Raw genomic sequence first — 25,951 nt, 5'->3', positions numbered from 1 at the left:
AATAACAAAACTAAATTGCAAAGTAATTTTTGGATCAATAATTGCTTGACGTCGGTTGCAAGTATAACACAGCTCCAGCCATTCTCTTGTGGCCCTATGCTCAAAGTGCTGTATCAATCCTTACACCTGCTTCAAGCATGTGCAAGGTTTTTACGCAGCATAAGCTCAAAAGTCACTGAATAAAATGTTATACATTTCACTCAGTCACTTTTAGGAGGCCTTGCTGCACCCCCTTCTGCACAAGAACGCCTCTTCTGGCGCAGCGCTTTACAATGTAATACACCCTCCAGATACGTCACATTGTTAATAGCACACACCATGGCACATCTTTTGCTCCACCGCTGTGTCACAAAAGTGACGCAACAGTTGTGTAAAAGAGGCATTAGAGGATTGTAAATCCACTCCTTACACATACAAATTCACCCAGGCACTTTCACCAGCAGCGCAAATTGAAACATAGACTTGTAACATATTTATGTACATATGATACATTCAAGTGCTTCGGACATGCATAAGTTTATTACAGCTTTTTATACGTACATGAGCATGGTTTATAGAAAGTATTGTTGAGAAGCCTTTTGAATTAAAAAAGAAGTTGTTTATTTTAGTAATCAATAGAATTCGAACACTAGATAAGCCATTCAATGTTGCGGATTTCCTATGGAAACTAGGTACTAACTATAACTTCCTAGCTGTTTTTTTTTAGTTCAAGTTGTGAGCCGTTTTTTAATGAAGAGAGTTACCTTCAGAGTAATGATTTGTTGCATGCAGTTGACACCAGTGGTCGAGCTTTGGTGAAAAGTTCATCACACAATGTTGCAAACCAAACCAGCAAGGGTGTTTGACTTCTCAATATACCAGCTTATCCTGTGCAATGTTCCTTTCAATGACTTTTTCTCAACCATTAGCATTACTCCTTTTTAAAAAACAGTAGCATGCACCCTAGTTTTCAATGTTGAATTTTCAGAAACCACCAATCATTTTTTTTTCAAGTGCACTGAATCTCATCCACATTTTTTCTAAACTCCTACTTTTCAAACTGCCATTTCATTTCCAGAGCCCATCTGAGTAAAACCAGATCTCCCTTCAAGATGCTTAGAGTGTGGATTGTGGGACACAGCTATATTTTCTGGAGTGAAAGGTATGCAGCAAATAGATGCTTTCTCAACCTTGATTTACCAAATGTGGATATTATGTGGATTGGCCAGAGAGGATTGAGATGTCACCACTTGATGCCATTGGTAAAATCCTTTTTGCATCTCCCTCACCCTGACCTCATAATTGTGCACTGTGGTGGCAATGACCTAGGCACTTTGACTGGGGTAGGTCTGGAAATGCTTTTAAAGGACACCTTTGGGCAATTGATGTCACTTTTTCCACAAACTGCCTTTGTATATTCTAATATATGCCAAAGGTAAAAATAGAACTGGTCCAACCAATATTGTCCGCAGATTGAGAAAGCAAGGAAACATGTGGATAAGTCTGTTTCTGCTTTCCTCCGAGACTATGGTATGGGTTCTATATACCACAACAACCTACGTTACAACATGCAAGGCATTTATAGAGGAGACGGTGTACATTTCACAGATGAGGGGAACAGAGTCTTCCTCTTGAACTTTAGACTCTGCATCGGTACTTACTTGTAGGTTCAAAAAACACTCAATGAATAAAACGGCTCTTTTTAGAGCCAACCAACATCTAAACACTCAAACTTGTTATTTAACTGTATTTTTTTTGCCGACGTACGCGCACCGTGCGCGTACAGGTGCGTGCACCCTGCACGTACCCCGCGATTTAAAAAAAATGTGTTTTGGGCCTTCGGGGTCCTTCAGGGACTCACTGAGAAGGCCTAGGGGGTCAGGGAGTCTCTACCCTGCCCCCTTTTCACGTTCTCCACTTTTGTTTTTGGCTCTCTTCTGCCTCAGAGACACAAAATGGCGGGCAACACTTCCTCGTTTCGACCGATTGGAATGTTGACAGACGTCTAACAGCAAATAAGAATTCCGCTCGCGCACACCCGATATGCGCACGATGCATGCACGGTGCCCACAGGGTGCGCACACGGTGTGCTCTCCTAGATATATATATATATATTTTTTCTTTTGATTTTCTCAGGAACTACTGGAGGGATTTACACCATTTAAGCAAAAGTGTGATCTGCGAATCAGACTCTACCATTTTGCCAAATTTCTTTTAATTCCGTTCAGCAGTTCGGGCTGTAGCCGTGTCTAATCGTCCTATGGAAAATAACATTGGGAAAAACACACTTTGGGACCCCCCTTTTTTCTCTGCCCCCACTTGACAAATCCCCCCAAAACTTTCAGGGAAGAAGCGGAGCAGAGCGGGCCGTCTTCTTTGAGAAATTCGCGAAGATTCATCAACCAGCGCCAAAGTTATTCCCAATAGAATGTTGTGGATTTCCTATGGAAACTAGGTCCTAACTATAACTACCTACTGGTGACCACAAGTAGGTAATATATCCAAACTCATCCCCAGAAAAAATCTCTTGAAAGACAGGAACACCAGTAATTCACATGATCAAGCATCAGACACAGGGAAGGGGCAGTTTCGGATGATAACCACCTTCTCCAATGATGCGAATAGCCTCAGGAGTATACTAAGGAGAAATTGGAATATACTCCTAACAGATACAATGATAGGGAGAGACATCCCCAAAACTCCCCTCATCACCTTCCATAAGGCGAGATACATTAGAGATACTCTAGTTCAGAGCTATCTTTCTCCAATCTTATCAACAAGTGTCACATTGAAAGAGATGAAAGGTTTATATCCCTGTGGCAGGTGCAGAGCGTGTGCAAACAGCAAGAGAGTCCTGAACTATAAAATTCCGGGACTCAAGACCCTCAAGACTATCAACAAATTTATCACATGTTCTACATCTCATGTGGTATATTGTTTATTGTGCCCCTGCAGACCGAGATACGTGGGGAGCACGATTCATAGTGTAAAAGTGCGCATCCTAGAACATCAACGTGCCATTACTAACAAGGATATAAATTATCCTGTGGCCAGACATTTTGCCCAGAAACATCAAAGCAATAGTAACCCTTTGCAATATTTCGGATTGGATTGCGTACCGATCAATCCTAGAGGAGGAGACAGGGTCTCTAGATTACGCAGATTGGAATCACGCACTATAATTGATTTACAGACTAAGATGCCCGGGGGTCTGAACCGAGGGGAGGAGTTTAGCAGTGTACTTAGGTAGATGAATCATTTGAATGTTTCTGTATTTACTTGAGTTCTTCAGGTAAAAATTATTCAACTACATAGTATTAATTGCAAGATGAATTATGTGATATCATGTTTATTGCCTCTGTTATTTTGAATTTTGACGATTATGACAATTTGCTTTGTTCTGCCTTTGCACTTTTGAATCTTGGAAGTTTCCTAGATTCTAATATTGGAAAAGATTGATCTGATATTTTGCTTTGATGATGGTGCCTTATATTTGGTTCCGATATAATCACCTCTCACTGTATATATGTGCACTAATGAGGGAAAACACCGGTCTTAGAGTTTTTTACACCAATTTTATCATTGGCAATGTAATTCATAGCCGATTCACAGCTTTATTCCCGAGTTTCTGGGTTAAACCAACATGCATCAATTAATTGTGTGGATTCATGTTAGTAGAATCACGTGGTAGGAAGATGCCGCATTTTCAGCATAATATGTGATGGCTGAGGCTGTACACACTTAATATTAAGCATTTGTGTAATTTAACTTGTGCATATATACAACAGGAAAAGAAAGCCATGAATTGATATGTTTATAAGTAATACGCACTATACTACCCATGATCAATATCGAAATCGGGCACGGTGACAAATGTGCTATAAAAATGTGACATATGTTGTGGGGATATTCCCTAAATGAACGTGGATATTTGGTGTAATATGATGAAGTTATATCATTACAACATGATTTTGATATTGTAAACACTGGCAAATTGACCATGCTAAGATGGCCGGTAGCTTTCCCAATGTATGTAAAGTCACTTGCCGCTACTGGGCATGTAGCCATGGTGACGGCAAACTAGTTAAAATGGCATCCTCGCGGTGTGAAACAATGACACTGGCGAAGGAAACGGAACGCGTCTGTCTTGAACTGCTGCTGGCTGATTAAAAATCTTGTACGTCGCCAGACTGGAGTGCTCTTTTTTTACTTCTTTGGGAACTCAAGGGAGTTGTTTGGAGCGTGAATATATATATATATATATATATATATATATATATATATATATATATATATATATATATATATATATATATATATATTGCCACAGCTTCTTCTTCCTACGTTAAGTAGACCAAAGGACACGGCACAGCAACAGATGGTTTTCAGCGTTCTTTATTTACACACCAGTGCAAAAAGTAACGTGCATCAAATGGACGGTCTACGCGTTTCGGCTCCTGCCTTCCACTGGACCATAGAGTCCCTAGGTCTAGACCTTGCTTAAATAACGTAAACAGTGTAAGTACCCTCTACCATTTTCATGGTCATCTAGACCAACCCACCCAGCATAGTAAGCACATGGTCAGTACATGTTTAAAGGTATATACATTAATATGTACAATTAACGTAAAGTACTATAGAAGTAATCCAGAACCATACATTCAAAATAAAGTATTTACACCCAATTGTGTTCCGTTTTACATATCAATGTCAAAAATTGATGTAAAGTACCATTGGTAATGCAGAGCCGATAATTCTAAATAAAGTATTTACAAGAATTATTAGTAATCAGATCCATCTAATCATTTATGGTATTGTTTTATACCTTTCCATGTAAAGTACTCAAACCGAGGACAAAATTAATTCAAAGTGGATGATGACCTAAAATTATATAATAATCAATTCAGAAAGTTTACGAGAAAACCAAAGTTTCAAAGTTCCAAAATTGCTGCAGTAATCTAAATAATAAAGTATAAACATGGGAATGAGTCTCAGTAATGCATAACATCATAAGCCAGGTATAACACAACCTATCGTCTATAATTGTATACACTATTCCGACAATTTTCTCCCCGTGCAGCAAAACATGATATATGTGAAGTACTACATTTTTAACTTAATTCCTCATCACATCCTATTGTTATCGCAATTTTTATAAGTCATCTTCCCCCACATTTTCTATCCTCTATTGAAAATTTAGGATCTGGGTAATTAATCGGTTCTGATTCCATGGTATTCAAAACATGTACAAACTCCAGCTTCAAAAAACGGCATTTTCAAGACTCCATAGAATTCCACACATTGAAATGAAAATATCATAAAATTGTCTCTATGTCAGATCACAAATGTACATACAGTTCGGCATCCAAGTTATGACCAAACGGTGCCTCAGTTCCCATGTTCAGTATCATTCTTGATTCCAAACGTCTCAATTGTTGTAATTGATCACCACCCCGTTCCGGGAGTTTGCACAACTTTATTCCCGAGTATTTCAGAAGAGTGGGATCACTTTGATGATATTGGGCAAAATGTGTGGCCATTGGGTAGAATGGGTCCTTGTTCTTTATCGCCCTTAGGTGTTGTAGTATTCTCAACTTTAGTTTGTTTATAGTGCTCCCAATGTAGTACTTGCCACAAGGGCATTGGAGCCTATAAACCACACATTTAGAGTCACATGTAATGTCGTCATATATGGTTTCTTTTCTGCCATCCTGTAGTAAGTAGTATTTGATATTCGTCCCATGCTCACAAGCCTTACACTTGTGGCATTTCCAGAAGCCAGGTGTTGTTAGCCATCTCTGTTTTTTCTCCTCACGCATATATATGTATATGTATATATATATACACCACTTCGAATCCCCCTCAAGAATCGGATACCGACATAGGGGTAGCGTTGGCAATTCTGTCTCTCGCTTTAATCTATATATGCTGTTACTTGTTTCGGCAAACCTGCCTCAATCAATATATAAAATATATATCACGAGTTGTAATAAAATAAATGAATATTATTCCTGGTGTTTTTTTTCTTTTAAGTGCCTACACCCTTTATTTTCTATTGAGGGTATTGCTCCAACTCTGAACTGGAGTCCATTTACAACTGTTTTGTGTTCTTTCTGACTGTAGTACCTATAGAAGTACAGTTTGTGACCTTGAAGGGCTTACATTTTGATGAATAGGTGTATCTCTCTCTGAACCCCGCCTTATCCCTTTGCTAACTCCTTCTTACTCATCCTGAAACACCTCCCATTTATTTGCTGGTGATTTTCATTTTCCTGACACTCCCCCGTCCATCCCACATTTACCACTAAAACATAGGCACAGTTGTGCAGAGATCTCCACAGTCAGCTGGAGATTTCCACATAGATAATATAAGAGAAGCTAGGCTTAGACCTTCGCACATAGGTTTGTTAATAGCATCTTGGGATACATGAGTAATGCTCTTGTATTACTACTGTATGTACTATAAAATTCAGTTTGTGAATAGGCCCCATAGAGTCAACCAACGAATAGCTTTTCACCATTTACAAAGCCTTATTTTCTCTCATCCTTGTGCGCTCACTTACTTCTCAGTTACCTGGTCGTTAGTATTAACAAATATCGAAATATTCCACCATTTACTCTACATTTTATCATGCTCTCTGTTGATACATATTTCTGTCCATTAATCTTTAACTGTGTGCTTTACTGAACCCATCTGCCCTGTGCTTTTTTGCTGCAGGATGAGCAGGGTACCTTACAGATGCTGAAGAAGCACTTAATGTTGGAGCAGACAATTGAGAATTACGAAGAGACCATTGCCACTCTGTCTCGGCAGTGCCGGTCCCTGCTGGAGCTTGGCCATCCTGACAGGTATCTATATCACAGAGGAGCAATAGCTTTTCTCTAGTTACATTTACTTTGAAATTGCATAGAAAAACCGTCCGATGTGAATAATCATTGCAAAAGTTTGATAACCAAATTTCATGCGCATTAATCAAGGAGGGCAAAGCGACATGTGCTGTTTCCCATTATAAATCGGGAAATATTTTTTCGCAAGTGTACCACAAATACCCTAAACGTTGCAGGAAGGAGAGGCTTTTGAGCTCTGCCCTCTTTAGGTCAGTTAAAATCCATGTAGTAATTTACATTACCTGGTTCTTGAATTGCTGAGGCAGATTCCAAAATCATATTTTTGAGAAAAAAGCCTCTTTGGGGCTTGATTGTAGTTGAAATTCACAAAAGAGAACGAGAACCGGCTTCTCATTCTTGTGAACTGTTCTAAAATGAACAGAGATCAGGAAAAAGGAGAGATTTATGGCAACACATATATATATATATATATATATATATATATATATATATATATATATATATATATATATATAAGTATGTTTTCCATGTTCATGACCAAACAATTGAACTGTCACTTTAAAAGGAGGCTGTACATAGCAATGTTGTCATGTGATCAAGGCAGGGATCTGCCGAAACGCGACATGGCGACTGATGGTGAGTCTGAATAAAATACAATTGCACCATACCTGGGTCTACGCTCGTATATTTGGAGAAGAAACAGCTAAAACCAGGTTCCTGTCATTATATATATATATATATATATATATATACATATATATATATATATATATATATATATATATATATATATATATATATATATATATATATATATATAATCTTTTTACACGTGGGTCGTTACGTGAATGAAAAACTCGGCATGTTACTACATATTCTTAGCTTCAGCCAGTTTTAAAACTGATATAGGTTACACTGATTCTACTATGTTTTTACAACAGCTTCCTTAACTGCCTTTCGATATGTTTACTTTAACACTCTAGATTCTGCTTTTATTCTGTATGCCTGTAACCATGTTATCGCTTTCATATGAAAGAGCAAGACACCTAGGTTTTGTGGGAAGGGTGGTGGTGTGACCATGCATTTCTAGGACAAATATAACGTCTGCAGTGTATTAAAAGTATATTGCAGCTCATCTCAGAGTTCTAGGAACTTATAGAAGAACTCAGCCTTTGGCTTCATTCAACAAACTCCTTGTTGACTTACTTAATCCTTATAATCTACAGCGGGGGTACTTCATCCTGTATTTAATGTTGGATTGATGAATTGAAGATTGAATAGTTTGTAAATATTATTAGAACTCCATGATTGCATTTGAAGATTAAAACAGTTTATGTGCTATTTTTATTAGATGAGTTTTAGGTGTACTTTGGAATCTGCTTTAGTTAGGTATAGTTTATACCTATTAAGATTTTTGAGGTATGTTGGGTCTTAGGCCTTCATTCTGAGTTCTGCAGGACTTCTCAGGCCATACGTGAAACACCTGATACTGTGAAATGGTAGAATTTCAGGGTGGGGTACTACTAAACTATTCCACGTTATCCCCTGAAAGATGGGGAATTACTGTAGAAATCATGTTTCCTCTCTGATTATCTGCATAAGATTCCAACATTCGAAGACATTTTCTGGGATTGTAATCTGCAGGTCAGAAATTGTGAGATACTCCAAATGAGGGCCTAAATGAAAATTAACAAGCCACATAGAATAAATAGGACATACCATACTTCTGACAGTTTGTACCTAGACAGACCAGTTGGAAAGTATTCTGTGTTTTTCGAAATATACACTTGCATTATTGACCAGTACAAAAAAGAATTAATGAACATTGTACGAAGCCTGAAATGTGACTTAAAAAACAAGATTCTTTTCAAACCTAAATTCATGTGACCAAAATAAAAGGTATCCAAGTTTTACATTTATAAAATACTGGCAATGCAGGCAATCAAAAACTATTTGAATAGAAGAGATTCTTCACTAATAACAGTGCTGCAAGAATTAATGAACATTGTACGAAGCCTGAAATGTGACTTAAAAAACAAGATTCTTTTAAAACCTAAATTCATGTGACCAAAATAAAAAGTAACCACGTTTTACATTTATAAAATACTGGCAATGCAGGCAATCAAAAACTATTTGAATAGAAGAGATTCTTCACTAATAACAGTGCTCCAACCAGAAACAATACAGTGATAGAATATGTTTGTAGTTTTTGCCATCTGCATGAAGTTGTTTTATGAAAGAATGAAAAGAACAGCCTGCATTGGTTTCTCTTGTCGAATGCACTGACCAGGGTGTGTCCTTGCATAGCGAGCAGATAAGTAAACGTCAGTCTCAGATTGACCGGCTCTACGTGTCTCTGAAGGACTTGGTGGAGGAACGACGGGTGAAGCTGGAGCAACAGTACTGGCTCTTCCAGCTGAACCGTGAGGTGGATGAGCTGGAGCACTGGATCGCTGAGAAGGAGGTGGTGGCAGGATCACCGGAGCTCGGACAGGACTATGAACATGTCACGGTGAGTGTAGAAAAGCCATTTACTGTATCTTGAAATTGAAGCGTGTGAACCTTACAAAAGGGAGAGAGATGATCTGGGAGCCTTAACAAATAAATAAAGAACTGCCCTGAAGTCTTACTTACATTTTCACAGTTAATATAGGTACAGTGCCCTGCTGATTGCATTACTGTTTCCATCTGTTGAATGGTAGACAATTTTCCTAACGCTGACCTTTTACCTGATATTTTGGGGGCAGCACTCTTGTTTATTCTTAGCAATTTTGCGAGTCTTACTGCTTACCTCCCAAGTTTCATGGTGCATGTGTCTTTTGTTCTTAGCCTTGACGAAGATTCCACAAACACCCCGGTGGGCTCTAAGCCATTGTCAACTCATTAAGTTTAGTACTGTGCACCACTTATCTACACTGTTAGCAGAATGTTTGAATGCAGTAGCTTATTGTTGAGGTCCTCTTCCTGACTCTTGAAAGCTCAGTCACCTTAAACGTATTAGCCCGTATGTCTGTTTTTTTCACCAGATCTGCCTTATTTTTTGACACCCTGTCTTCACTTGAACACTGCACTATCGCTTCACTTTAGGATCATGATTGGATTATGTCCTGTATTGCACATATAAAATCAATGCTATATTTAAACAAATAAATCAGTTAAGCTAGCTAGGATATGGTTATTCTATTATTCCTGAAGTGTTTTGTTTTATTAATTATATGATATATTACATGTATGGGCACAAATGATACACTGTCAGATTGCCTATGTATATATATATATATATATATATATATATATATATATATCAACAGCAAAGTCCAAATAACGTACGCTCTCGACAACCAGAAATCCACACCAGGTAGGATGAAAATAAGGGGTTTATTCCTCTCACAACATACATGTTGTGAGAGGAATAAACCCCTTATTTTCATCCTACCTGGTGTGGATTTCTGGTTGTCGAGAGCGTACGTTATTTGGACTTTGCTGTTGACTTTAACTACCGGCGTGCTGCGCCGGCGAGTACGCCAACTCCCGAGGGGCCCCAGCAATCGGAAGGAGCGTTGGTTATTGATATATATATATATATATATATATATATATATATATATATATATATATATATATATATATATATATATATTATGGCTGCCCCATCTTGCTGTACCTTGGACTGAAATGGTAAAATAAATTGAAGGCTTTGCACTTGGTGGTCCGTGCTCTTTCTTTTGTGCCCCACGGGAAAGGGATTACAAAGCTGAAGAGTTTCACGGCATATATATATATGTACCAAAGATTTCGCCACAGAGGTTCTTGCAATCCCAGATCTCCTGGGAACAGACGATAACAGACCCAGCTGTAGGTGCAAGTGAGTATTTATTGAGGTCTCAGCATGCCTTCCTTGATGCGTTTCAGACTACCAAAGGCCTTGTTTACACACACACACACACATATATATATATATATATATATATATTCACTGAAAAAACCATAGGTTTCAGGTCATATATAGTTAGGAATTAGAATTTAAAAAACCATTGAAATTGCTCCTATATAGTTAGTTGTACTAACTATATTTTGCGCACCCGCAATCCGCTGCTGGTGATGTCACATTACATCATTCATGACCTGGTCAGTGACATCACTGATGACATCATCCAGTGACTGTGTGTTTTTATAAAGTTTAAATATGTTTTACATATTGAAAAATGAGTGGATGTATAAGTGTCAGGATGAAGGATTTAGTAGGTACATGACTGATTGTATGAATGAGTGATTAAATGTGTCTTACTGAATGCATGGGTTAGTGACTAAACTGTCTTAATGTGTGCATCAGTATGTCTGTTGTTGTGTAAGCTACTGCATGCGTTGATCAGTAGCTATATGAGTGGCTATATGTGTTATTGATTGGTTGCCCGAGTATTTGTATGGAAGACTGTGTGTGTGTGTGGGTAGCTGGCATACATAAATGACTATACATAAGAGCCACTGATTGTGCGAGTGGCTGTATGGATCATTGTGTACTTGTATCAGTAGTTGTATAACAAAGTAAGTATGTGTTTGTATATGTTTGAATAACTAAGGTGTTGTGTGTATAACTGTATAGATGAGGAAATAAAAGTGTGATTGATTCTTTGCATGACTGACTAGATGTGTGAATAACTCCATGGATGAGTGGCAGAGTGTGAGTGTCTGTATAGGTGTTTGAGTGCAGATGATAGTGTTGTATTAATGAGTGACTGTATGTATGAGTGATTCTTTAGGTAAATGATTGGATGTGTGTATAGACCTAACAATCAGTGTGTGCGTATGTAGTAACTGGTATTGGTGTGTCAATGGTTTCAAGAATGGTAGTCTGTGTTTAACACTGGGTGTTTCAAAGGTTATATTAGAGTGTGAAGAGGTGCATCGTATTATCACATGAATGATATCATCAGTGGTGGGATCAGTGATGTCAATTGAGATGTCATCAGTGATGTCATCAGTGATGTCATTTGAGATGTCATCAGTGATGTCATCAGTGATGTCACTGACCATGTCATGAATGATGTAATATGTGACATCATCAGCAGTAGATTGCGGGTGCGCGAAATATAGTTAGTACAACTAAATATAAAGGAGCAATTTCAATGGTTTTTTAAATGCTAATTCCTAACTATATATAACCTGAAACCTATGTTTTTTTCAGTGAATTTGCAAGGTTTTTCAAATGCTAATTCCTAACTATATATAACCTGAAACCTATGTTTTTTTCAGTGAATATGCAAGGTTTTTTTAAATGCTAATACCTAACTATATATGACCTGAAACCTATGTTTTTTTTAGTGAATTTGCAAGGTTTTTTAAATGCTAATACCTAACTATGTAAGGCTTGAAACCTATGGGTTTTTTCAGTGAATATATATATTTAATATAATATATATATAATATTTATTTTCAAGTTTTTTTTAAATGATTACAGGGTCCGCACACCGTGAACGCTCTAAGCTCTTACCCCTAAAACATAATATCTACGTTTTTAACGTAGATTTTAAAGGTAGACAATATCTGCTTTAATGTAGAAAATGTTTTTTTAAACTTTTAACAACAGTATATTACTTTTTGAAGTAGTAACAAATCTTGCGAGGGTAGGTCGCACGTGCACGCAACGTAAGAGCTCCGTCCGCTCACAGTGAAAGCTTCGAGCTCTTACCCCCGAAAGTTTTATAAACTTTAAATCGTTATATCTACGTATTCATTGCACAATGTAAAGGTACGCATAATCTGGGATAATAAAGAACATGTTAATTTAAACTTTTAAAGACCATATATAACTTTATTTAAGCAGTTATAAATCTCGCGAGGGTGTGTACTACGTAAACGCATCGTAAGATGACGTTGGCGCTCCGTAAATAGAGCGTAAACGCAGCGTAAGCTTACGTAAGCTCTCCGTAAACGCAACATAAGCGCTCCGTAAACTTACGTCCAACCATGTGACCTTAAACCAAAAGATTTAATTGGTTTATAATACTTCCTACTCCAATTGTTGAAAGACCCCTACCATGTTCATCATTCTGCTTTGGCTTTCAGAGAAGCAACACCTTTTTTCTACAGCTCCTAGCTACAGAAAAATACTTCCAAATGGCTGAACATCCACAGTCTGACCATTCTTCTAATGAAGACTTTGTTGAAGAGGACCCTCGCCCAAGTAAGAAGAAGGAGTCCATAGTCTGGACATTTTTCAGCTTTCCAGAACATCAGAAGAAGGTAAATGCACCACTGGTCAACTGCAAGATCTGTGACACAGTGTTATCAAGAGGAAATCCAAATAAGAAATATTCATTTGGAACCCTCACCATGGAACGCCATGTAAAAAATATACACCCCAACAATTGGAGTAGAGCTGTGGTGCAAAGATCTCAGGAGGAAGGCTCTTCTCCTAGTACATCTACAGTAAGAACCGGAGAACCACCAATGCCATCTTCAATGGTGGCGAACATTCAGCCAGAACTGAAAAATTTAATGATGCAATGCATACATTGCAGTAAATTAGTAGCCTTCTGACAACAGTCCATTGAAGTAATTTTACAGAAGAACAGGAACCACAGATGCAGCAAATAATTTTTTTCTTTCAATTTCATAGTTTGTTCTAGTTGAACAATTATTTTGTTTAAAAAGTTCATTTTTCTACGTTTTTCAAGCAAAACAAAACCACAAAAAAAACAGTTCTTTTTAGAACTACCTCTACTGGTTAAAGAATGAACTACATTTCTATGTTTGTATGTAAAAGTTTGTCATAGTGAATGTCAAAGTGCAAAACTATAAGGATGTGGTACAGCATAAACCTGTAAGGTGTTTACCTATAGTATATTGTACTACTTCCAAAGCACTGAAATGTAACATATGTATATAAATATGTTACAAATCAATGGGCCAGATGTACGTAATCTCGATTTACCTACTCATAAATACCGAGGGCCCGATGTAGGTAATCCCAGATTACCACTTCTTAAATACTGAATCATACCGATTCAGTATTTAGGAACTGGCAATGGGGATGTAGGTATTTTTACCGAATTAATTACCGATTCGGTAAAATTCGGTAATTACCGATTCGATAATTACAGAATCTGTATTTGCCATGGATTCCTATGGGTCTTGAAGCCCATAGGAATCAATGGCAAATATCGATTCGGTAATTACCGTATCAGTAAATACCGAATTCTGCCAGGGGGAACAGGGTGTCACTTTGACACCCTGTAGCACCCCTGTTTTTTGGCTTGTGTGCAATGTGACACACATACATGCCCTTAGGGCATGTATGTGTGCCACATGGCACAGGTGTACATACACAGATGTGCATGTACACTGGAATTCCTTATTTACCACCCAATTGTATTGGGTGGTAAATAACGAATTCTTAGACGCCTCTAGCACTGTCAACAGTGCTACCTATATTAGAATTTACAGATTTGGTATTTTTACAGAGTCTGTATTTACCAATTTGGTAATTTTACCGATTCGGTAAATACAGAATCGGTAAAAATACCAAATCTGTAAATAAATGCCTCCTACATAGGAAAAGGCATTCGGCCATTACCGACCGGTAAATGCCTACCTACATCGGGCCCCAAATCATACCACTTCAATATTTAAGAGTAGGTAAATGGGATGTAGGTAATTTCTCTTTTGAAATGATTGAATCTGTATAATTCAGTCATAAATACCGATTCAGTAATTGCCATTGATTCCTATGGGCCTTGAGACCAATAGGAATCAATGGCAATTACCGAATGAGTAAATACCGATTCGGTAAAATAACCGAATTGTCAAGGGGGACAGGTTGTCACTTTGACAGCCTGTTGCACCCCTGATTCTGACTTGTGTGCCATGTCACACACATATATGGTGTAACGACATGTATGTGTGCCACATGGCACAAATGTACATGCACAGATGTCCATGTACACAGGAATTCATTATTTACCCCCGAAAGTTTTATCGTTATATTTAATATTCATTGTACAATATAAAAGAACACATTATCTGGGATAGTAAAGAACATGTTTATTTTAAACTTTTAAACAACATATATAACTTTATTTAAGCAACTTTTAAACAACATATATAACTTTATTTAAGAAAATACAAATCTCGCAAGGGTGTGGACCAAACAGTTCTTTTTACAACTACCTCTACTGGTTAAAAAAAGAACTACATTTCTATGTTTGTCATACTGAATGTCAAAGTGCAAAACTATAAGGATGTGGTACAGCATAAAGCTATAAGGTGTTTACCTATAGTATACTGTACTACTTCCAAAGCACTGAAATGTAAGATATGTATATAAATATGTTACAACTCAATAGGCCAGATGTACGTAATCTCGATTTACCTACTCCTAAATACCAAATCATTCAACTTCAATATTTAAGAGTAGGTAATTCGGATGTTGGTAATTTCTGTTTTGAAATTACCGATTCTGTATAATTCAGTCATTTTACCGAATCGGTATTTACATTTTAATTGGTTCAAATTATCAACACTTTCAAACTCACATAATCTTCAACCTAACCCCAATGCTCTCTACCGATTACCATACTAACTCTCCACAAAACACATACCTAAACCCAAAGGTGAAAGAGTCATGACTCAATGTTGCACTCAACCAACATCTACACACTGAAACTTGTTATTTTAATGTATTTCTTTTTTGTCTTTTTGAGCCGCAGTCTGCGCACGGTGCGCGGACCCCGCGATTTTTAAATTTTTTTTATTTTTATTTTTTTCAACCTTCGGGGTCCTTTACAGGCCCCATGACAAAACCTGGGGGGCTCAGGAATCTCTACCCTGCCTCCTTGTCAACTATTACACTTTTGTTTACAACCACTAGCATCTGCCACAAAAACAAGATGGCGGACAACAATTCCTCATTTCGACTGACTGGAATGTTGACAGACGTCCAACAGCCAATCAGAATTCCGCGCGCGCACGCTAAGGTCCGCGCACCTGCAAGGACAGTGTAAGGATGGTGCAAGCCTGTGCGCGCACCTTGTCCCGCCTATAGATATATAATTTGAAAAAAGTTGATTTTCTCAACAATTACTGAAGGGATTTTCACAATATATACAAAAGGCACTTCTGCATACCAGGCTCTACCATTTTGCCAAGTTTGCAGTAATTCCATTCAGCCAATTGGGTTGTAACTGTGTCTAAAGGTCCAATGGAAAATTGCATTGGACTTAATTTCACATTCAATTTTCTCAAAAACTACTGGAGGGATTTACACCAAACATACAAAAGGCACTGCTGCATACCAGTCCCTACCATTTTGCCAAATCTGGTGTAATTCCGTTCAGCCGTTCAAGCTGTAGCCTTGTCAGAATGTCCCTATGAAAATTAACATGGGGAAAACACGTTTTGGGACCCCCTTTTTTCTCAGCCCCCGCTTGACGAATCCCCCCAAAACCTTCAGGGAAGGAGCGGAGCGCAGCGAAGCAAATTTAAGGAAAATTACAGGCAGATCCCTCAATCGGCGCCAAAGTTATTCCCAATAGAATGTTCGGAATTTCCTATGGTAACTAGGTCCTAACTATATATACCTACTGGCTGTCGCCAGTAGGTAATATACATACATATATATATATTCACTGAAATAAACACAGGTTTTAGGGAGGTTATAGTTAAGTTGGACATATCACTCATACAAAACCAGAGAAATTCGGCCGTTATAGTTAGTTGAGTTAACTATAACTCACGCCCCCCAATGCACTGCTGATGACGTCACATATTACATAATTCATGACATGGTCAGTGACATCACTGATGACATCTCAAATGACATCACTGATGACATCATCCAGTGAATGTGTGTTTCTGTAAAGTTTAAATATGTTTTATATATATTTACAAATGCAATTTTTTTATTGCAGGTGCACAGCCTTGTTAGTTAAATAATCTTTTTCGAAAAAGTCTGTCGATGTTTTGGGTGCTCCACGAGTGACTTCTTCCGTCCTGGAGGTCTGTATGTGAACTAATTGCCGTGCTTCTAATGCATCATTAGATGCATCCCCCTGGGCACTCCTTCGGGTTCCCTGTTGAAAGAACTAGGAATTCAAAAGTTTTGTTTGCTTCTTCTTGTTCATGAATCATTCATCTTATTTTTTTAAATCCTTCATTTTGTGTTTACAAACTTTATAAATGAAATTCATTCATCATTTCATTGTTTCTTTCCATTTAAAGGCATCTTTGCTTTGTTAAGCTCCTATGCATTTTGGGCACAAGGCCCTTCTTCGGGGAGCATCGCTATAATTCAAAACATAACACTGTGACCATATATCCATCATCTGTTGTTGGTTATTCAAACATATACGCAGTTCAAATAGTATGGTTCTGCTGTCTACGCATCTGTTGATTGTGATTAACATGCTCTACATACAGTGATTCAAAGTGACTCAAAAGTGAGCAATCGCGTGAGCGTTTTAAACAACATTCCGAACGCGTGTGTGCCCGTGCGAAGTGCAAATAAACCAGTACCCGCGATTTAAAAATAACGAACAAAAATCCCGAAACTTACATGCCTTGTCTTCAATACAAAGGTCGAAATTCTAAAAAGATAAAACTTTACGATGAAAATCGAATTTCAACACCATGCTCAACCGAATCAAAACGGTTCGTTAATATAGTGTAAGCCCACTTACTAGATATATAAATGCTCCTATTTAGCGAAGTTTCAAAATACCCAACTGGTTTCCGGATTGTGAGGAACGCTGCCTGTTTTTCCGGGTTTCTTCCTGAGAAATAATTAGAACATTCATAGATAACATGCAAACTCTATCCGGTCATTCAGACCATTCGATTTACTGATGAATGAATTTCATTTATTAAGTTTGTAAACAAAAAATGACAGATTTGAAAAAATAAAATGAAGGATTTATGAACAAGAAGCAAACAAAACTTTTGGAGTCCTAGTTCTTTCAACAGGGAACCCGAAGGAGTGCCCAGGGAGATGCATATAATGAATCATTAGAAGCACAGCAATTATTTCCCATACAGACCTCCAGGATGGAAGAAGTCACCCAAAACATCAACAGAATTTTTTGAAAAAGATTATTTAACTAACAAGGCTGTGCACCTGCAATAAAAAAAATAGCATTTGTTCACAATAATCCGCCCACTGGACGGGTAGCACGCCATTGAAAAAAAATATAGAATTTGAAGATAGCAAAGACCAATATGGCATATAAGGAGATCTCAAAAAGCACTGAAGCAAGAGCAGACACTTTTGCATATAGCACAGTAATTTACCAACTGGACCAAGGAGCAAAATATAAGACAATTATTGTACTTATCGAAAAGGGAAATCAATCAAAAGTTGCATGCAAGCATACTTATTAAATACCACCAAGCGCAGCGTATACCCCGGGTTCTACGAATAGCCTTAAAACCATCTCTATGCAAGAACTCTAAACGCTTTCAGGAGCGGTGGTATGCCATCCTGAACAAATGTTCTTTAGATCTGATACTATTAATCATTGAGGAATTGTCTAGCATTTTAGGTGATCTCACAAAAGAGATAGTGGAAGTATCTAATGAATTGACCAACATGATGTCTACTGAGGATTGGACAAAAACTCTGGAGGAAATAAATGATCAAATTAGAAAACATTCACAGGAGATTAACGAGAGGAAGATCAGGAAGTTTAAGAGTGACATCCGCGATTACAAACTGGGGGAAGTATATACATTGGCGGAGGTCTATGCCCAGAGGAGAAGAAACCGTCCTTATTCACAGCAGACTGACACTTCCTCATCAGGAAGTGACACATCTAATAGGCCACAGACAGGGAGAAAACAACCAACATCTAGGCGTCCAGAAACAGCACGCAATGAAGAATTGTCGACGATTACCACAACAGCTACAACTAGTGTTCCTTTTTTAGATCAACGCGACCAACTAAAAGGAGACCAAGGAGGGGAAAAAGAAAAGTAACACCCCAACACAAGGAGTATAATGGCACAAAAGAAGGAGAAAGACAAGAAGAAGACGACACCGAAAGACAATTAGTGATTAATATTTCGAACTACACTTTAACCACCAATGAGATAAAATTACTACATAAAAGGGGCATCCTTTGCCCCTACTACACACACCAATTCACTTGAACTTGACATCAGTCTATTTAAATTAATAAAGAAGTTAAGACTAAGGTATTTCTTTGACAACATCTTACCGAAACAAGACACTCAAGAACGGGATCAACTGATGGGTTTAAGACCAACCAGCACATTCCAAGCTCCAGTGAGCCACAAGACGTTAGATCTATTTGAGAAATTAGTAAAACAAGATCTGATGAAATTACATTTTAACCGAAAAACCAAGAAGAACATCACAGAAAAAGATTTAGGCACACTAAAGAGTCTTGCTAATAATGAAAAAATCATCTGCATAAAGGCTGACAAGGGAGGATTAGTAATCATGAATACAATCATGTATGAAACCAAAGTTATGGAACATATATTGGATTTGATAACCTAAATGAGGCTTGATAAAAACCCCACCACTGAGTATATGAAAACTTTAAAAGTGATAATTGAGAAGGCACATGATGAAGATGTGATCAACGAGAGGACAAAAAATTTCCCAACAAAAACAGAAGCCAAATAGTCCGACACTTTACATGATACCAAAGGTCCACAAAAATGTAAGGGACCCTCCTTTAAGACCTATAGTGTCGACAAGAGGGAGCTTGCACAAACCTATTGGACAGTTTCTAGATAAATGTCTTCAACCGGTAGTACAGAACATGCAGACCTATGTGAAGGATACAACCAATTTTCTCTTGAAACTGCAAATGGTTGAGATTAAACAAGAAGAAAGTTTGGTATTGTGTACAGCTGACGTTAAGTCACTCTACACTTCAATTCCGCATTCCTCAGGCATAGGGGCAATGGAACAGGCCATAATGTCCCCCAACTTGGAACTACCCATGCAAATATTTTTGATGGAACTCATGGTGTTTACCTTTCACCAGAGTTATTTTAAATACAAAGAAGATTGGTACCAACAACTCGTAGATACTTCTATGGGTAATTGCGCTGCACCAGTGTACGTAAACCTATTCATGAAACAATATGCGGAAGAGAACATTTTGAAAAAATCAGAATGGCATGACAATACAAAATTAATACTGAGATACATCGACGGTGTCTTTATAATTTGGAAGAATTCAGCAGAGATGTTATAAGAAGCGTTAAGACAATTGAATTTAATCAATGCACGCATCCAATTGACATGGGAGATCTTAAAAAAGATCACATTTTTGGATGTGGAAATCACACTCACAGATAATGGGTTAGAAACAGACATATTTCGAAAATCTACAGACAAGAACAACACACTCCACTACACTAGCTTTCACCAAATGTCTTTACAAAAGCACCTACCGACCTCTCAGATGATAAGAGTCAAAAGAATGACCTCAGATCCCATGAAATCAGCACAAAGAATAGAAGAAATGGGAGCACGGTTCAATAACAGAGGTTATCCACAAAATGTGATTGATACAGCAAAACAACGAGTTCATTCCATGAAAAGAACTGACCTCTTAAAGGAACATAAAAATTTGGAGAACGCCAGGACGGTAGTTGTATCAAAGTTTTCAACCTTTAGCAATAATGTCAAGAAGATAATAAGAAAGCATTAACCTATCCTGAACTTGGAGCCGGATTCCAATTTAATCTTTGCGTTACCACCACTGTTCGCTCAAACCAGGGGCAAGAACATAGGAGAATTTCTTAAACAAAAGGCTATGGTATCATCACCTTTCAAAGGAAGTAGACCGTGTTTAAACTGGGAATTGTAATATTATCATAAAAGGTCACACAATACTTCATCCCATCAAGGGACACAACATAAAACTTAAAGTTTCTGCTACCTGTGATACATCCAATGTAATTTATCTACTGAAGTGCCCATGCGGGAAGGTATATGTGGGGAAAACGGAAAGAAAAATAAAGATACGCATTAATGAACACAAGTCCAACATACGAACACGAAACATGAAGTCTAAAGTGTCAACACATTTCACAGAAATGCATCACAACGTCTCACAACTGAAATTCCTAATATTAGAGACAGTGGAAAGGATTGAAGGAAGAGACAACAACAAACACTTATTGCAACGTGAAAATGTTTGGATACACAAAATGAACTCTAGTAAACCGAATGGTCTGAATGACCGGATAGAGTTTGCATGTTATCTATGAATGTTCTAATTATTATGTCAGAAACCTTGGTCCCCATGGTATTGATTTTTTTCACCCTGTTCATCATACACAAGAGGAATTCTTCCTTGAATTACTAATGTTTTGATAATCATATTTGCAGCACGGTTCACGATTGATGTGTTATTTTTGGTTTCACAGTGAACCCTGTCACTGAGTTTCACCACGTCTTAAAGCTCTTCGTTCATTTAGTTTCTTTACATCGTTTTTTTCAATCCGACTCGTCATTATCATTCCCGGTTTTTCCATTTTATTAATAAGATTGATTGTGAAATATTGGTTACTCCTTGAATTTACTAATAGGAGCTTAGGTTTCGAATGGCGTCTTTTTTCTACATAGATGCCGAGAAGAAGTCTGTTTTTGAGATCGCTAGCACGTGACCAACAACGGGCTCCAATCATGTTATTTTTCAGACAGAAACCCGGAAAAACAGGCAGTGTTCCTCACAATCGGGAAACCAGTCCAGTATTTTGAAACTTCGCTAAATAGGAGCATTTATATATCTAGTAAGTGGGCTTACACTATATTAACAAACCGTTTTGATTCGGTTGAGCATGGTGTTGAAATTAGAGTTTCATCCTAACGTTTTATCTTTTTAGAATTTCGACCTTTGTATTGAAGACAAGGCTTGTAAGTTTCAGGATTTTTGTTTGTTATTTTTAAATCACGGGTACTGGTTTATTTGCACTTCGCACGGGCACACACACACGATCGGAATGTTGTTTAAAACGCTCACGCGATTGCTCACTTTTAAGTCACTTTGAATCACTGTATGTAGAGCATGTTAATCAAAATCAACAGATGTGTAGACAGCAGAACCATACTATTTGAATTGTGTATATGTTTGAATAACCAGCAACAGATGATGGATATATGGTCACAGTGTTCTGTTTTGAATTATAGCGATGCTCCCCGAAGAAATGCAAAATGCATAGGAGCTTAACAAAGCAAAAATGCCTTTAAATGGAAAGCAACAATAAAATGATGAATGAATTTCATTTATAAAGTTTGTAGACACAAAATGAAGGATTTGAAAAAATAAAATGAATGATTTATGAACAAGAAGCAAACCAAACTTTTGGATCCTAGTTCTTTCAACAGGGAACCCGAAGGAGTGCCCAGGGGGGTGCATCTAATGATTCATTAGAAGCACGGCACTTAGTTTATATATATTTATGCCAAGGTGTATTGAAAATGAGTGGGTGTATAAGTGTTTGAATGGATGATTTAGTAGGTGCCTGACTGACTGTATAATTGAGTGATTTAATGTATTTTACTGATTGCATGGGTTAGTGACTAAACTATGTGAATGTCTGTAACAGTCTGTCAGTTGGTGTGTAAGCTTTTGCAGGGGTTGGTGAATAGCAAAATGGGTGTCTATATGGGTTATTGATTGGTTGTCTGAGTATCTGTATGGGTGCCTAAGTGTCTGTGTGGGTGGGCGGGGGGTGTGTGACTCTGTGTATAGATGTGTGAGTGGCCGATTCACTATGTGTATGGGTTCAAGAGTGCATCTGGGAAGGGCTGTATGGGTGGGTGAGTATGTGTGTATGGGTGTGTTGGTGAGCAAATGGATGTCTCAGTGGTACATGTGTGAATAACTACATATGTGAAAGGCAGTATATGTGAGTATTGGAGTATATAAATGACTATATGTGAGAGTGAGTGATTGTGAGAGTGGCTGTATGGATGAATGTGTGCTTGTATCAGTGATTGTACAAACCAGTAAGTATGTGTTAGTATCTGTATGAATAAGTGAGATGGTGGGTGTATAATTCTATAGGTGAGTAAATGGGAGTGTGATTGATTCTTTGCTTGACTGACTACCTGTGTGACTAACTCTATGGGTGAGTGGCGGTGTGTAAGTGTCTGTATAGGTGTGTGAGTGCATATGATAGTGCTGTATTGATGAGTGACTGTGTGTATGAGTGACTGTATCGGTGAATGTGTTGATGTGTATGTAGACCTAGGAATCAGTGAGTAGGTATGTAGTAACTGGTAATATGGTTTTGAAAAAGATAGCCTGTATTTTAGAGTGGGTGTATCAAAGGTTATATTAGGGTGTGAGGAGGTGCATCAGATTATTACATGGATGATGTCATCAGTGATGTAATTTGAGGTGTCATCAGTGATGTCAATGACCTTGTCAGGAATAATGTAATATGTGACGTCATCAGCAGTGAATTGCGGGGGCGCGAGTTATAGTTAGATCAACTAATTATAACAGGCGAATGTCTCTGTTTTGTAGAAGTGAAATGTCCAACTAACTATAACGACCCTGAAACCTGTGTTTTGTTCAGTGAATTTCTGAAGTTCTTTAAAAGCTAATTTCTAACTATAACGTCCCTGAAAACTATGGTTTTTTCAGTTAATTTCAAAGGTTTTTTAAATGCTCATTTTTAACTATAATGTCCCTGAAACCTATGTTTTTTCTCAGTGAATTTCTAAGGTTTTTTAAATGCTAATTTCTAACTATAACATCCCTATTAAGTCCACTTGAATCCTGAAGGTCCCTGGTGGCCAAGTAGCCCACCAGGTACCTCTAGTAAGCGCCACAGAGCTGCGTTGCAGAGAGGTGTTCCGAGCCCATGCCCCTTTTTACACCACGCTGCAAACGCGGCTTCTGGTTCACTGCTGCTCGGAGGATGAAGTCCACTTGTGTCCTGAGGTCCTCAGAACACAAGAGGCCCTCATCGCCCCACCAGCAGTGCACCAGAAGCTGTGTTTGCAGTGTGGTGTAAAAAGGGGCGTGGCCTAAGACCACCTCTCTTCTACGCAGCTCTGTGGCGCTTACTGGAGGTACCTGTTGGGCTAGTTGGCCCCAGGGACCCTTAAGATTCAAGAGGACTTAATCCCCCAATATACAACACGCCAGGGGGTGTGTTTGCACGCTTGTAATATCAGGTCCGCCCTCTCCCTGCACCACTGTGCAAGCACGCCCCCTGGCTCATTGTAAGTTGGGGGATTAAGTCCCCTTGAATCCTGGGGATCCTTTGGGGAGAACTAGCCCACCAGGTACCTCCACTAAGCGTCACAGAGCTACGTTGCAGAGAGGTGTAAAAAGGGGCGTGGCCTCGGACCACCTCTCTGCAACGCAGCTCTGTGGCGCTTACTGGAGGTACTTGGTGGGCTAGTTGGCCCCCAGTGACCCTCAGGATTCAAGGCGACTTAATCCCAGAGTTTGCTATGGCAGCGCAAGAGCCGCACGACTGCCGCCCTGCCTTAGCAAACAGCAGTTGCCCAGGGATGGGCACCCCGGGACACTGCAGGAGCCGGCCCTGGGGGGTGGCGCTCCCAGGGCCATCAAGGGCTCCAGGAGGGGGGCCGCGTGGCCCCCCTCCCAACGTTTAAAGCCCCTTGGAGGTGGTGGTGCCCGGGGCAATGGGGTCCGTAATGGACCCCTGTTTATAAATTCAAAGTGCCCCGGACAGATTGTAGTCCCCGGGACAATGTGAGGGGGGGCTCAAGCCCCCCCACACTAATTAATTTTGACAACCCCAGGGAGGTGGCAGTCCCCGGGGCTTAGGGAGGCCCGCGAGGCCCCCCCCACCTTTATTTAATGGAGCCCCGGGAAGGTGGCGGTCCCAGGGGCTGCGGGGGGGCTGCGTGCCCCCTCACATAATCAACATAGCCCAGGTAGGTGGCGGTCCCCGGGGCTGCATGGGCCCCCACTACATGAATGTGAATTGCCCACAGGACCTGGCCCACCCGGGGGCTTTAAAAAAAGAAGCGTTGGATCCCACGCTTCGTTTTTTTTCCATTTTCGACGGGGTTCGGGCACCCAGCGTGACCCTGCCAAAATGTAAAGAAAATCTTTTTGAGCCCTGGGGGGCTTGTGGGAATCCCTGAGCAGGCCTAGGGGGTCAGGGTGTTTATACCCTGCCCCCTTTTCTTGTTTTTTATATTTGTTTTACTGTTTTCTTGTGACTCAGTTCTACCGAGTCACAAGATGGCTGCCAATCAGAGTGAAGCTTGTGCCCGGAAGAATTTTACCTTGTTGCCAAATTTGGTGTAATTCCGTTCAGCAGTTCGGGCTGTAGCTTTGTCTAAAGTTTCCTATGGAGGACAGATATCAAACCCATTCTATTTCTAATTTCTCAGGAACTACTGAACGGATTACACCATTTAAAAAAAGGTCTCTTTCTGAACTAAGACCTACTTTTTGGCCAAATATGGTGTAATTCTGTTCAGCAGTTCAGGCTATAGTGTTGTCTTAAGTTTCCTGTGGAAATTAACATGGGGAAAACATGTTTTGGGACCCCCCTTTTCGCTCAGTTGCCGCTTTACAAATCACCCCGAAACTTTCAAGACAGAAGCTGACCGGAGCTGGCCACTTTTTTAGAAAATTTTGCAAAGATTCATCAACCGGCGCCAAAGTTATTGGGAAAAGAAAAACGCTTTTCCTATGGAAACTAGGTCCTAACTATAGCTACCCACTGGTGACCACCAGTACTAGGTTATAAATATATATATATACGATACAAAACCCACTTTACCAGTAACCTAATCCGCCAGGTACCACCTTATCCATGGCAGTCTATTTCCTGAGCAGTTCATTGTATTAAAAGTTTTTTTTGTTTTTTTTTTCTTGTTCGAGGGTTGAGAGGACGCCGACCGCTACTCTGACACCGTAATTTTCTCTAACGGGGAGTTAGGACCATGCTCACCTAAGGGGGCTGGATTCCGAATTTTCATGACTTCATGACTGGTATGAGAGGCAAAACTGCGTGCAGGCACCCAAGATTCAGTGTCTCTTGCAGTGGCATTTAAAGTGAATTGCCCTGAAGAAATTGCCTGATAGAAACCAAGGCAATGAAACATGTCGGCTGTAAGTAGAGAGTGAATCGATAGGTAGTATTC

General features: G+C 39.0%; 1 protein-coding gene across 2 annotated transcripts in view; it reads left to right on the top strand.

Annotated features, from left to right (window-relative positions):
• Nucleotides 1-25,951, top strand: part of SPTBN4 (spectrin beta, non-erythrocytic 4) — a 1,634,043-nt gene that overhangs the window by 897,737 nt on the left and 710,355 nt on the right. For both annotated transcript variants that reach the window (XM_086938241.1, XM_086938242.1), the window contains 2 exons: nucleotides 6,698-6,828; nucleotides 9,136-9,340. In XM_086938241.1, coding sequence (XP_086794367.1) covers nucleotides 6,698-6,828; nucleotides 9,136-9,340 — 336 coding nt within the window. The remainder of the gene's footprint in view (nucleotides 1-6,697; nucleotides 6,829-9,135; nucleotides 9,341-25,951) is intronic.

This window comes from Lissotriton vulgaris, chromosome 9 (assembly GCF_964263255.1).
Source record: "Lissotriton vulgaris chromosome 9, aLisVul1.2, whole genome shotgun sequence".
In the NCBI taxonomy this organism is placed as follows: domain Eukaryota; kingdom Metazoa; phylum Chordata; class Amphibia; order Caudata; family Salamandridae; genus Lissotriton; species Lissotriton vulgaris.
The sequence above is the reverse complement of the archived record's forward strand: the minus strand, read 5'-3'. Positions and strand labels throughout refer to the sequence as shown.